We start from the raw sequence: 14,735 nt of genomic DNA, 5'->3' as shown, positions 1-14,735 counted from the left end.
CAGGTAATCGTCGTTCTGCTCAGTTGGACATCCCTCGGACCACTCTACGACGTATCATTCGTTTGGATTTGGGGATATTCCCGTACAAAATACAACTAAATCAACAACTGTTGCCGGCCGATAAGCCTCGTCGCTTGGCCATGATAACCGATTTTGTGACGCCGATTGTTCGTGAAAATGGTACGGAGCACTTCTGGTTTCAGCAAGATGGCGCACCACCACACACAGCACGAGCCACCGTCAACTTATTGAAGACTTTGTTCCCTGGCCGTTTGATATCAAAAAGCGGCGATTTTGACTGGCCGCCACGATCACCGGATTTGACGCCACCGGACTTTTTTCTTTGGGGCTATTTGAAATCTAAGGTTTACGTCAACAAGCCAAAGACACTAGGCGCACTTAAGGCCAATATCCGACGGGAAATAGCCGCCATATCGGCCGAGACGCTGGCCAAAACTATGGAAAACGCCGAAAAACGGGCACATTACGCTATACGAGCTAAGGGCGACCACTTGCGCGATATCATATTCAAAAAGTGATGTAAACGAATCTCCTTGAACTAAATTAAATGTTTTTCACAATGAAACACAAAAAAATGTTTCTTTTTCCATATTTTTTTAATAATCACATGGGTCAGTTTAATATGGCCAACCCTGTACATGAAATACGTGTAATTTTCGTTTTCGTACTATCGCTACCACCTACATCCCTCGATCATAACCCAAGAAACTTCAAAAATTCGCGAAGAAGGGCTTCAGCGATTTCAATTTACTATATCTCTCTAAGTAAAAGCAAAGACACATTTCCATTTAATTAGATGCTGCTAATAGAAATCGCTGTGAAGTTTTAACGCAACGGAAGAGTGAAAGCTGGTGGATTATGATGTTCTGCTAGCCGATGTTCTTTGTGTAAATTTAACTTAAAAGATTTACGCATAAGTTTTTCTTGTTTTGTTTAAATTCTCCTTCCTCTTGGTGAATTCAAGAAAGTAAGCATTTGTGAAACTGTTTTCCCCATTTCATTTCATATGCGGTCATTGTTTTATTTCGACTATGAAACTTTCAACGATTACAAAACAAATTTATTGTATGAATTACAATTACATTAGCTAGTTACAGATTATATTTAAAAATACTTGCATCTTCAACTTTTTAGAGCAGCTACCATTTTGCGGAAGATGTAAACAAGCGTTACAAAAGATAAACAACAATAAATACGGCTTTAACACACACAAAGTGGAAAAGTAGAAAATTCTTTTCAAAGTCTTTAGTAGACAAGGAGAAAACTTTGTATTTAGATTTAATGGGCGAGTTGAGTTATTGAATGGATGAAAGTATGTTTGTCGGAAGCCTTTGTTATACACATTTACATAATAAATAACAATAATGTGCTTAAGGGTACTTTAAATGACCGAAAGTGTGCGCCATTCAAGCTTACAGTTATAATGGACAAATTAAAATGTACGGCTATTTGCTTTGTTGCTATTATTTTTGCTGTTGCTGGTGCTGTTGCATTGAACATGGCTATTGCGGACAATATTGTTTTCTGCTGTGGTTGTTGTTGCTTTAGTTTTGCCACGCTGCTGCTAGCGGGATTTATCGTAATGGCGAATCTTGCAAGCCATTTGCGTATTATAATTGTTGTTGTAGTTGTTTTGTAATGGAATGAATATTTTGGCGGCTTTGACTCTTTGAACGAGTTTCTAAGAAATTTTGAGAGTCACAGTTCGCTGCTTATCATCACACACTCTCATTGCAGCTTTTCTATCTACCTGCAGCTGATTGTTGGTGTCCTGTTGGTGGCACAAGTAGTTTATTTGTTGGCATTTTTGTTCAAAGTGACAAGTATGTATTTATTTAAGCGTGCCAGGAATCGTACACTCAATGTCAACAGTCAGAATGGTCGCGTTGCCGAGTTGCCAGGCTACGGGTACTCAATGCTGCTTGTTAGCCTTGCTGTTTCTTATTTTCTTTCTGTTGTTGGTGGTGGTGCTCCACGTACCATGTTGTTACAAATTGCTTGCTGCTTTTAATTTGCTGTTATTATTGTTGTTGATGTTGTAATTATCGCTGTATGGTAACGTATGCCGCTTCTGCTGTCGTCAACTTTATTTATTGGCTTGGTTCAATTTACTTCAGTTTTCTGTTTTCTGTTTCTTGTTTTTTTTTGTTTTTGTTAAACTTCTCTGCTTCTAATTTCTTGCTTTATTCTTTAACTTATTTTCAATTCTTATCAACTTTTTATTTTATATACTTTTATTGTAGAAATAGAAATTTATTTGCCATTTTTTACAATTTGTCTTTATTTTCTCATTTAACTTTCGTTTTTGTTTTTCAGTTTGCCTCCATCCTTTCAACAATCTAATTCGCATTTGTGTATGCGTGTGTGTGTCTGTTTGTGTTTGTATTTTTTTTTACTTTGCCGCCTTTGAGCTATTATTTTTCAATTTTTTTTATTACATTTTTTGATGAAGTTTTGAAGTTTTTTTTGTAAATTTTTTTATTTTTATTTTTTTAAATCTCATTTTCTCGTTTTTATGCCATCTCGCTCAAACTTTTGCTGCTGCTGCTGCTGCCGCTTTTGCTGTTCAAGCACAAAATTGTATTGGTTGCATTTAGAAAATGAGTTTTTCGCTGATGTTGCTGCTGATGTGGCTGCTGTTGCAAGTGTCGTTTGCTGCCCTTGCATTTGTCATGGCCGATGGAACCTGCCGCAAGCAGAACAAGCAAGAAGAGAAAGAAGAGGGTTAGGTTAATATTTTATTGATATGAGAAAAAAACGACAAAAAAGAAAAACAAAGAAAATTTGCGAGTGTTCTAAAATACCTACAGTCAGTGTCAAAAGAAAGTGTACAGCATGAAGCAATAATAAAAGACTGTGTAAAGTTTGACAACTGATTTCGGACGCTACTTATACTTAACCTATGATGCAATTTAAAAGTACGGGAAAGGGGGCATAAGTTTATACCCTAAGGTAGTACAAATTGAGAAAAGGTCGTTGTAAGCCATAAAATAACATAAAGTTATTTTATGAATGACACTTAATTATTTATATATTTAACTTTACTATTCCCGCGGATATGTTCCATATATATTGACGATGGATGTGACTGGCATCTATATACAATGTACCTACATATATGCCTACATTCAACAAGACGGTGCGCCATGCCACACTGCGAATGCAACAATTGAATTTCTGCAACGAAAATTCCCGGGACGTCTAGTGTCAAAAAGAGGCGACATCGACGGGCCCCCCCGGACTTCTTTTTGTGGGGTTATCTGAAAGTAAGGTTTACAAACATTCGTGCCGAAATCGACGCTATAAAACCCGAAATGATTGACAAGGTGATGACAAACGCAAAAAAAATCGCAGTTTATGATTGCTAATAAAGGTGGACACTTGATTGATATTATATTCAAAAAATAGTTTTAATAAATTGTAAACAATCAAACCAAATAAAAATACCTCACTTCCACAAATCAGTTTTTTTTTTCAAAGTTATTGAATGTTTTCATACCGACATAAAAGATGGCGCACCCTTTACTCTCTATATTACAACCGTTTTCCTTCTATGAATAATATGAAAGCTTTTAGCTAATAAGGAAACTAAATTTTTAAAACTAATATGTTTTGGTAATTATTGGCATGCTGTTTTGTTTATAAATTTAATTTATAATACAATATCATTATTTCATATTAAATATTAAAACAATTATTTTTTGTTTCGTCTATTTCGTCTATAGAAAAAGTAATGCAGCAGTGGCTAATTGACACTTCTTACTGCAATGGTTGCTGATGTTGAAAAGTGAATAAACGCCATGGTTATGGTTCTAAATTCATTGCAAATGCACATGTCCTATGCTAGTAGATTTTCCTGCAGGGCTTTAAACATATTCTCACACATTCGTATACACAGTCCCTTTTCGAATATAAATTGAGTGCGCTCAGTTGAAAAATTACTTGGTAACTCAACCAAAATGAAAGCTAGGAGTAAATCGAAAAACTGCACAATTTTCAAGACCAAAATTGAATAATACATAGATATTAGCAAAAAAAAAAACAAAAACAAAAAAGAGAAAGGTACATAAATAAATGAGTAATGTTTGATTGAAATAGCCGACTCAGAATGTGTTCAACAGAGCCAACTAGAAAACTGTGTGAATTGAGGCCATAGCTGTGTCCATTCTATTGGTAGGCGGCAAGGCAGCGAAGAAGATTTAAGGGCAAATAATTCACTTATGGTTTATGTAACTCAAAAGGTTGGTATTTTCTGTTTCTAAAATAAAAAGTCCTAGCTCAGTGATGGCAAATGAAAGGAAAAAAGTGCATGCGGTTCATTGCTGCTCTTGCTTTGTTACTTCTGGGTGGGTAGCAGACCAATTAATGAAAATTTAAAATTGAACAATTGACAAAATCAAACGATACTACTGGAGTTGTAGCTATATGAAATGTTAAAATATTGTTCATGAACTGCACACCAAATAGCAGGGGAAGAGGGCAGTTGGTGCTGGGGTTAGTGGCTGCTAAGAAAATATTTTTTTTCATGTAGGCCTTCTTTTATTAGTGTTTAGAATGCTAATACTTTTCACGTTAGTTTTCTTTCTAATGCTGCATATATGATCACAACATACATTTCTATACATTGGTGCTTTTGGGACACTTAATCTGCCACATTTGAGCACATGCTAGGTGCAAGTAGTATGTGCTGTAAGCGCCAGTTTTGTTTGAAAAAGGCATTTTACAACATACACTTGGTGTGGTATACATACCTTCTGCTCAAATATGAACGAGACGTTATCAATAAAACAGTCCGCGGATGACATATGACAAAAATAAATTTTTTGTTTTTTGGTAGGACTGTTATAAGCTTACATGGCAAATTTCAGCGTGATATGTCACATAGTTTGTTTTCTGTGCTACTGTAAACAAGTCAAGCTCGAGTGTGTTCTTCGAATTCTCTTTTATGACTTCAATTGTCTCAAAATGTTTTCCACGGAGCGGCAACTTGAGCTTGGGAAACAGGAAAAAGTCACATGGAGCCATATCAGGCGAATACGGTGCTTGCGGAACGATATTAACATTATTTGTGTTCAAATAATCGCGAACAAGACGTGATGTGTGAGCTGGTGCATTATCGTGATGCAAGAACCATGACTTGTTGTCCCACAATTCCTTCCTTTTAAGACGAATGTTCTCGCGCAAACCCTTTAAAACGTCTAAATAATATTCAGCGTTAACCGATTTTGCGATTTTCAAGCACAATTTCCTTTACTTTTCCGATGTTTTCGTCGTTTACTGATGTTGCTGGACGACGTTCATGAGGCAAGTTTTCAACCGATGTACGGCCGTCTTTGAACGATTTGTACCACTGGAAAACACGTGCACGCGATAGAGCAGAGTCCCCATAGGTTGTCTGCAACATTTTTAAGCCGAAATTTTGTTGGAATAACAAAATTTCAAACAAATTCTTTGTTCAACTTGAATTTCCATCGTTAAATTCGAAGAACACACTCGAGCTTGACTTGTTTACAGTAGCACAGAAAACAAACTATGTGACATATCACGCTGAAATTTGCCATGTAAGCTTATAACAGTCCTACCAAAAAACAAAAAATTTATTTTTGCCATATGTCATCTGCGGACCGTTTTATTGATAACGTCTCGTTCATATTTGAGCAGAAGGTACGAGTATTAGCATAGTAGTTAGTAATCAATATTTCATATTCATACGGTTGTGGTACGAGTGAAGCAACATTTGTGATCATTTGGATCATAAAACCTTAAAAAATAATTATCATCTCGTAGAATTTTTTACAAAATTTGAACTACAAATTTTGAAAACTGCTTGAAATTTTTTTTAACTTTTGTGCAAAATATGAAACCTGTGTTTAAAACAACGGGAGCGCAAGGTTTTTACTATTTTTTTATTTTTTAATTTAAAAAAACGTAGTTTACTTCCTGCCAAAAAACGATCGGAATTATTCATTTAAAAAGCGCGCGTTACACATACATTTGGAAACATTATGGTCCCGATGAAAGTCGTTTTACTAAAATGGCGAAACGTACTTTGACAAAGTGTGTGAGTTTAGGTTAGGGCTCGTCTTAAAAAAAGTTCAGCTTCGCCTAAATCAGAAAAGGCTTCTTTCCTAGAATACCCGATTGTAGTCTATTTTGTATGGGAATGAAGTATCGTCAGATAGACTACAATTGGAGCTTCTTTTCATTTAGAAGAAAAAGTGCTAATTGAATTATAGTCCTTTTTCTGAGAGAAATCTAGACTTTTCCCAACAAAACTAATTAAAGATTTACATAAGTGCAAGGATTTGAAATACATTTTTTGTTTCTTTTTTTTTGTGGAAAATTACTGTTCCATTGTATGTTACAATGCATAAGTACTATTTAACAACTTCGCCATTTATTTCACTCGCCCGCCCATTCAAGTCACTTTGCGACTACAATAAATGTTTACTTTCTAATTTCTTTACATTCTGTCGCCTTGCACTTTATTGAACCAGCTTCAATTGTTTTCGAGTATAGAATACACACATAGCATAGGGCAAAAATGCAAGTGGACTCTATGCAGAAACACTCGCATATACATACATATGTATATATTCACATACTTATGTGAGCTTAAACGGATTTGAGGGCGAATGCTTGTAACAAATGTGCCCCTCGACAGTGACATTGTGTGACAGGAAGTGGCATTGAAATTAAACTTTTGCGCAGAGCAAAGTTACTTCCCTGTCTCATGCTACAATTCTACAATACTAAATTTCATCATTACAACAATAGTATCTTTTCAAATTGTCCATCTCACACTTTAACTGACCTTTGCTTGAGATGCCTTCTGCTGATGTAAAAGTGTCTGTGTATTGTGTAGATACTTTTCGTCGTTAATAGTTGGCAATTTAAGTTCGACCTGTGGCGGTGTTTTATTGGCTAAAGTAATGCCCAAATGACATTTTAATTAAGCCAATTGACAGCGAAAGCTCCCTGTACTGGGTATTGCATAAGCTGAGTCTGACTTACTGGTAGTGAGCGAGCTGTGTATGGGATGAGATTGTAAAATGCGGAATCTTTTCAATTTAAAACACATCAAATTCTTAGCTAGTTTTACTGAAGCGTTTTCGTTTAAAAAGACTGATATTTGAACTTTGAAAAAAAAAAAACAATTGGATTAGATGGTATACAATGAGGCAAGAAAATGTGCCATAAAATATCCTTTCAAAATAAGTCACCGATTTCATTTTCAACAAGACAATCCGGGCTTTGCATGTTGATGTAATAGCATAAAACATTCCCTATACATATTGGCCGGATATATGATACTTAACCGCGTAACATAGGTGTGATTGTCGGTCGTTTGTCTCCTTTATTGCGTTCGATTAATCGAATGAATCATTCAGTAAAGTACATATCATACATTACATACGATTTTTCTTCACAGCTGTCGAGCTAGTTGCAGAAAAAGTCCAGGGTGGGCAACTGTGAATCACAATGAAGTGAGAGAATGACTGAAATAACTGATGATCTTAAATTTCAAACCACGTCCCTCACCGTGTTTATATTGAACGTGGGGGGCAGATGCTCTAAGTATTTTTATGCGTCCTGGAGATTTTAGAAAGATTTTCTTCACATTTGATATAAAACGGCCATCTAAAGGATCATCATCTTGCATTTCTTCACAAATTCCATGCAGCCCAAACAGAAAACCCTTAGCTGCTTTTTTATATATGGTACTGCATCTGCTACCAGTAATAAAAATCTTGGGGAGTGATCCTAAATTGTGCAGAATAATATTAGTTTGTGTAAAAATTCTGAAAAAAATGTGAAACAAATTCTAATTCCTTTGGTTCAGTATCTGTTTTTTCCAAAACGAAATTGTATTTATTTAAAACTCAAAAAGAAGCGAAAAAAATTGGTAATTGAACAAAAGTATATGGATTTTAAAACATATGCTAGGTGCAATATTTTCGGAAATTTTGGGCATGAAGCGTGTGGCAGCGAAGTTTGTTCCAAAATTGCTGAATTTTGACCAAAAACAACGTCGCATGCGAATTCGCTTAGGATCGCTGAACATCGCTCAGGAATTGTTGAGTGATGTCAACGATGATCCAGATTTGTTTAAAAGGATAATAACTAGTGACGAATCATGGGTATATGATTATGACATCGAAACCAAAACCCAATCGTTGCAATGAAAGAGTCCAGGAGAGCCAAGACCAGGTTTGATCAAATGTCAAGGTTTTACTCACTGTTTTCTTCAATTACCATGGAGTAGTGTATCAGGAGTTTTTACAAAAAGTGCATATCATAACTGCTTCGAGGATTGGAAAAAAAGCTGGCACAAGTGGGGGGTCTGCTTTGAAGGGGATAAAATAGAAATTGATGAATAAATAAATATTTTTTGAGAATAATGAAATTCACCTTAGCTTTTGAACACACCTGGTGAATATAAAGGTCAAAGAGTTATAAATGTTCCTGCATTCACAATAACAGCAATGCGACATATTGGAAAGTTTTGATTATTAATAAATTTTTAATTTAATTTTTTTATAAAAATATAGTGTATACTACTTATACAATAGAAAGTATAGTATATAAAAAAATTGAGAAGCTTTTACCAAATTTTTAACCTTTTATTGTAAATAAGAATCTTTAGAAGAAAGTGCATAGCACCGTCAACAAATAATTATCAAAAATCAACGCGAATTTTAAGCCAGTACAACACACAATATAATATCAGAATTGAACGGGCTGCAAAACTACATACCCAGAATTTTTTAAAAATTCTGTACAAAAGTTTGAGATTTTGAGGAAAATTAGTTTTTTTTTCATTTTATTCGAAGTTAGAAACTCTGAGTTATAAAGTTTTTGTTGTAGTATGAACCATGTTTTTATAAAAAAATAGAAATAAAAAATGAATATATGGTCGGGGCTGCTGTTATTGTGAACACAGGTTTAGGGCTCACTAAAGGCAACTAGTAGTCAGGGCTTCACGTAACATGTAATTGAGACGTATGCGTAAATCCTCTGTCGGATGTTTATCTTAGCATATTTTTCAATTTCTGTGTCTCTTAATGTTATCCCACAAATAGAAAAATGAAGGAGCCTACAGTTTTACGCCTTCTCCGAATAGCAGCTGGTTTAGGAGATGCTTTTTCATGGCATAAATGTACTCAAAGGTTCGACATTAGCTTCCGAGCGTCGATCGTTGTTAAAGAAGTTGATGTTTCAGGTTTAAAGCAAAAACTCGAGATTTACAGGCCATAGCGTGGCGGCCGATATACTCGCGTAGAATGCCGTTTTCGGTTTGCCACTTCTCTGTTCACTTGACGAAAGAATAACTTCACTTGTACGTGAAAGCAACAAAAATGTCATCGAGCAAGGTTCGCCATTGGTTATATCTCATGAAACTGGAATAAATCACTACATTCCATCTTGTCAACTCTCTATTCTGATATTAAGCAAGTTTCGTTACTAATTCTGATTACGTGCCTCCAAACAAATGACAGTTTCCATACCTGCCAGAGTTAGTTTATTTATCCCAATTGCTTCGTCTATTCGCCACTCGCTAACACATGGCGAAACGAATACGGTTTATATACAGTTGAAAGTCAAAACTATCGACGTTTTTAATATGGAGCTACTATAGTTATGTAGTTTATTCTTAATTACCTTGTCAAATGCCGACTACCCTCGTGTACCGCCATTTCGGATGATTTGAATTCATTCAATTCCTTACGTATGGCGGCCTTATCCTTCGGCGTCAGTCTTGTCCATGGCTTATCAGCACGTCGATCATAGTCATGCGCCTGTGTCACCTCAATATAATCGTTGAAACGTATTATTTTCTTTTCTTTCAGTTCCTCGACCGTGGGTCGGAAACTCAGCTTTCGCAACAAATACGATTTCTTTTCCTCCTTTTGTTTCTTCTCTTCGGCGGGTGATTGTGCTGAACCAATAAGAAATAAGCAATAATCATATAAATTCATACAATAAAAACATTTTATTGCATACATAGGTAAGTGTAAGTGTATGCATGTATATTTGTATGTTCGTATAAATATTGTAAAATTCATAATTGTGACACTGAAACACTCACTCTTTAATATATTGCGTTCCACCAGCTCCTCAGCTGTGGGCCGCATTGACAGTCGACGTATGAGTCGTGCGCCAATGGCTTCCTTTGACTCCTTCAGCTCATTATCGGTGACCTGATGCAGGATATTTCGATTGATCAAATCCTGTTTATCTGGCCGCAATTGCAACTTCAGCGATAATGACTCTTTGCGCGCAATTTTCGCCTGCCGGTCATTATCATCATCACGATACAGAATACGTCCATCACCTTCATCGCTGTCACTGCTGCTCTCGCGTATCACAAACGGTCGTGTATTCTCCTTATTCTCAACGGTGCTGGGCAGATTGATGTTGAACACTTGCTGCCTGCTGCGTTAAGTGAAAGCCACAAAAATGTGGCGCAGCACAGTTGACAGTTTTGCAAATATGTATATATGTATAAGCGTGAGTATGCGGGTGCAGGTTGTGTGTATTTGGCAAGTGATGCATGTAGGCAGCGCCATTAAGAGTGTTTTTTATTGAAATAAAGAGAGAGAAAATTGTATAAAAACAAGAGTAAGTAAATATTTTTATTATGATTTATTTGATTACAATTTAATGAGGTTTCCATATTTAGATTTGTGTACAGAACAAATAAGTATTATATATGGTGTGGTTGTGTGTGTATAGAAGATTTAATACAAAATGCGCAAAAACAGTTAACATGTAAGGGGTTGGTTGGCATGTAGATGGTGATTGTGTGAGTTGAAAGCACAAACACAGATTTTAAAAGATGTATGTCATGGAAATATAATATTAAATAAAAATAGCCAATTTTACTTTATTTAGGCAACCATGTTTTTCTCATTTATTTATTTTATTTTTAAACTTTTGACGTCCCCATAAGTTTACATACCTACATATAAAAGTAAAATGAAAAACAAAAAAAAAAAAACATGTATATTAGGCCGGGTCGATTTGTGGGGAGGCAAACAAATCGCCCATTGCTCTGTGAAAATCATATTCTAGGGATCAAAATAAGAAACTTTGCTGAAGGAACCATACCTCTAAAACGAATTCTGATGTCCCCCAATTTGGGTCGTTCGAACCTGTGCAGCCAAAGAATTCTCAGAAATTCCCTTAGAAAGCAGAAAATCATGTCCAGGGAAATGGATGTATCGACCAGATCCATGTCAAGACTAATTAGACATAATATCCACATGAAAGCCTTTCGTTGCTTAACTGGTCAGCACGCGCTTGAAGAAAATTAGACTCGACAGATGCAAGCAGCTTCTCCGGTGGCACGCGGTCAACGACCATAAAAATATTATTTTCACAGATCAGATAATTTTCACTCTTGAAGGAATTTTTAATAAGCAAAACGACAAAATCTATGCTAAGACTTCTAAAGACGCAAAAATTTTGTTCCAAGGGTTTAGTGTGGCCACCGTCCAGCCTCCGTAATAGTTTGGTGGGAAGCGTCTTGTAAAGGCGTTACATCTCTTCATTTCTGCGAAAAAGAGGTTAAGATGGTGGCAAAAGTGTACTAGGAGGGTGTCTTATAAGGCGTGGTGGAGCAGTTAAGCAGTAACCTTTTCAATGGAGAGCGTTGGATCTTCCAGCAAGATTGCGCCCCAGCCCATACGGCAAACCCACCCAGCAGTGGCTAAAAACAACATTCATGGGTTCATAGCCGCAGAATATTGGCCGCCTGGAACCCTAGCTCTGAATCCATTGGGCTACTGTTTGTGGTCAGAATTGGAGAGCATGGCCTGCCAAAGGTCTCACAGAAATTTGGTGAGTCTCAAACAAACTTTGGTTCGAGCAGCGACGTCAATATCCATGGAAACCGTGCGTGCTGCAACAGCTAAATGGCCTTATCGTTTGAAGGCTTGTATAAAATAAAACGGTGACGATTACGAATGAAAATGTAAATTTTTTCTTTATTATTTACATGGTTAAATAAAATTAACTTTATTAAAAAAACTATTATAATTTCATATCTGCTTATATAACGGACTTAACTTGTAACAGAACTGATGGCAGAACTAAGCACTAAGCAATCACATTGCAAACTTTCGAAGTATACAGCTGCAGTATACAAACAGACAAACAATGGAGGGTGTAAGCGTCAAAGTAAAGGTCACTCAAAATATTTCTGTTTAGTTAGTAATAAAGTAATAGAAAAACAACATGGGATGATTAATTTTGCACCACGTATATATTAAATTTGACGCGTACTTCCTAGTTTCAATGTTTGGCCGACCGAGCTCCTCCTCTAATTTCTGTAAAACATCAAGGCGTTCTAATATTACTGTTTCAATAATCTGATTAGTTTTTGTTTATGTACGTTGGCACGTACCCTGAGGAGCCAAGACTCGCAGTATCTGTATCTAAAAACCCTACCTCGAACATACCAGATTTTACGATTTGCCGGGGAAAAACTAAATTTTTTTTTCGGTTCAGACCCTTTAATGTAGGTACTCATACATACAAGTACAAGAGCCCTGCAGTAATATGAAATGCGTGCTTTAATATGAAATGCGGTGAAAAGCGAAGATGAAATGAAAAGCACATACATGTATTCTTGTGCATGAGAGCATGCAAGTGTGCGGAAACCATACAATTTTGTGAATCTGTTGCTGAAATTCGTTGTTGTATTAATGTTTTACACACAAAAGCATACAGCACGTGCATGCATAATAATAAGGAAATCCCAGCATTTGCACTCGTAACGCGCTGAACGAACGATGCGCTATGGAGTCAAAAAGTTTAATTTAGTAGTTTCCCCGACGTAAGTATAATAATAAATATTGCACGGCAAAACAAAAAAAAAAAAAACAAATTGCGAACAAAAAGAGTGGCAAATACACACATGGAATTTTAGTTCAAGCCATAGGTACATTTTCAATGTTCTTCTATAAATAGGAGATCACACAGATTTTTGCCACCTCGGAACTTCATCATCAGCATCATCATCGGTTCCTGTTTCTCGCACTGCAGCATAGGGCCTCAGTAAAACACCTCCATCTGATTCTATTTTTTGCAAGAAGCTTGATTTCGTTCCAAGTTTTTTCTGACTTTTCAACTACCTTCTGAATTGTACTCCTTCAAGATATTTCAATACAGTGCTTGACGACAGATTTTATTTGCGTCCTTGCGAAGCGTATGCCCAATCCACCTCCCCTTTCGCAGTTTTATCATGTGAGCTACCGGCTGGACCTTGCACCTCACGTATAGATCGTCGTTACGTATGGTGTTGGGCCACCAGATCTTCAATATCCTTCGTAAACATCTGTTCACACAGCTTTGAATTTTTTTTTTATCCAATTATTGTGAGCCAGGTTTCCGATCCATATAAGAGTATTGATAGCACATTTGTCTTAAAGGTCCGTAATTTTGTATGTACGCCGAGGATGCTCGAAAACCAAATAGCTCGCATACGCGCCGTTCGCTTTATTTATTCTGGCGATAACGTCTTGTTTCACATTGTCTCCAGCGGCAATGATAACACCCAAGTAGGTAAAGGTGTCAACCTTCTCAATTTAATCACCATTTAAGAAGAACGGACGGCTGCTAGTGCATCGAATTTTCGGAACTTAGATAGTTTTTATGAGTAGATTTCTCAGTGTAAAAATACGCTGGAAGTTTTCTATTATAGAACAGCTTATTTCAGTGATTCGAGCAGTTTATTTCAGTGATTTATGCCCTCAACAGATATGGAATCCCACGCACAAATGCACTTGATAATGGTGACTGCCGAAGTAAGTGAAGCACAACGATTTCTTTTGCATCAGAAGTTAACGAAAAATATTTTTTAATTAGACAACGAAATGTCTCCTGATTAAGAGCAACTCAGTTTTGTCTTTGAGTGTCTGTAATTTGTATAGGTATTTTTATTTTATTTTATTTTTATTTATAATATTATAGAGTTATGCACGAAGATTATCTGCACACAATTTCTTTGAATTTAATGTATGGTATATAAATGTGAGAGTTTGTGTCATGGTTATCAGGGCAAGTCACTGTGCTGCCACAAAAGTTACTGTATAACCTTAATAAAAGTATGTAACCGAATGCACATTTCTACATTGAGGCAGTGAAATGTTTCTCCAGGAAAATGTTATTGGCAAATACTTTCCTTCGGCCTCCTGACTTCGTATAGCCACTTAAATTATTTGTACATTCTTAGCGAAGCCCCCTACCACCAGTGGCTGGTAATCATTCGTTATGCAACCTTCTGATTGAAAAAGTAAAATTAAATACGGGAATTCATCACTATGTTCGCAAATTAATCAAAAAATCTCTGATACCACAGTAGAGTCAAAATCCTCAATGTATTGAAAAAAGGGGCTGAATACTGCCATTCTTTTTACATAAATAATTTCTTTCCTACTCTTGCTAACGTTAGGCTATGTATACCATATATGTAAGTGTGTAAGCCAAATTTACAGAAGCTGCCTTTTACCCTCGTACACAAAGTTAATGACCTGCCTGCCATTGTTTGCCAAATAGAAACTGTTGTACGTACATATGGGGTAGATATAATATAACTTTTGGTTTATGGTTACAAAAAATTAATAATCATTGGTCAGTCAAATGCTACCGGCACCAGTAGTAAAAACTATGATTCAAAATGTACGGGTGCTTTAATTCAATTTAACACT

The 14,735-nt window shown here is 36.2% G+C and overlaps 1 protein-coding gene across 3 annotated transcripts in view; it reads right to left on the bottom strand.

Moving 5' to 3' along the window:
* Nucleotides 1-995: 995 nt before the first annotated feature.
* The window catches only part of LOC128862441 (phosphatase and actin regulator 4-like), a 32,992-nt gene continuing 19,252 nt past the window's right edge, over nucleotides 996-14,735 (bottom strand). For 2 of the 3 annotated variants that reach the window (XM_054101057.1, XM_054101060.1), the window contains 3 exons: nucleotides 10,112-10,455; nucleotides 9,685-9,961; nucleotides 996-2,707 (listed from right to left, as the gene is read on the bottom strand). In XM_054101057.1, the coding sequence (XP_053957032.1) occupies nucleotides 2,692-2,707; nucleotides 9,685-9,961; nucleotides 10,112-10,455 (637 nt within the window). In that variant the 3' untranslated portion in view covers nucleotides 996-2,691. Of the gene's footprint in view, nucleotides 2,708-9,684; nucleotides 9,962-10,111; nucleotides 10,459-14,735 lie in introns of all 3 variants that reach the window. The other variant, XM_054101058.1, reaches the window with a different exon arrangement.

Source organism: Anastrepha ludens, chromosome 4 (genome assembly GCF_028408465.1).
Source record: "Anastrepha ludens isolate Willacy chromosome 4, idAnaLude1.1, whole genome shotgun sequence".
In the NCBI taxonomy this organism is placed as follows: Eukaryota; Metazoa; Arthropoda; class Insecta; order Diptera; family Tephritidae; genus Anastrepha; species Anastrepha ludens.
Note: the sequence above shows the minus strand (reverse complement) of the source record. Positions and strands in the feature narration are given on the sequence as shown.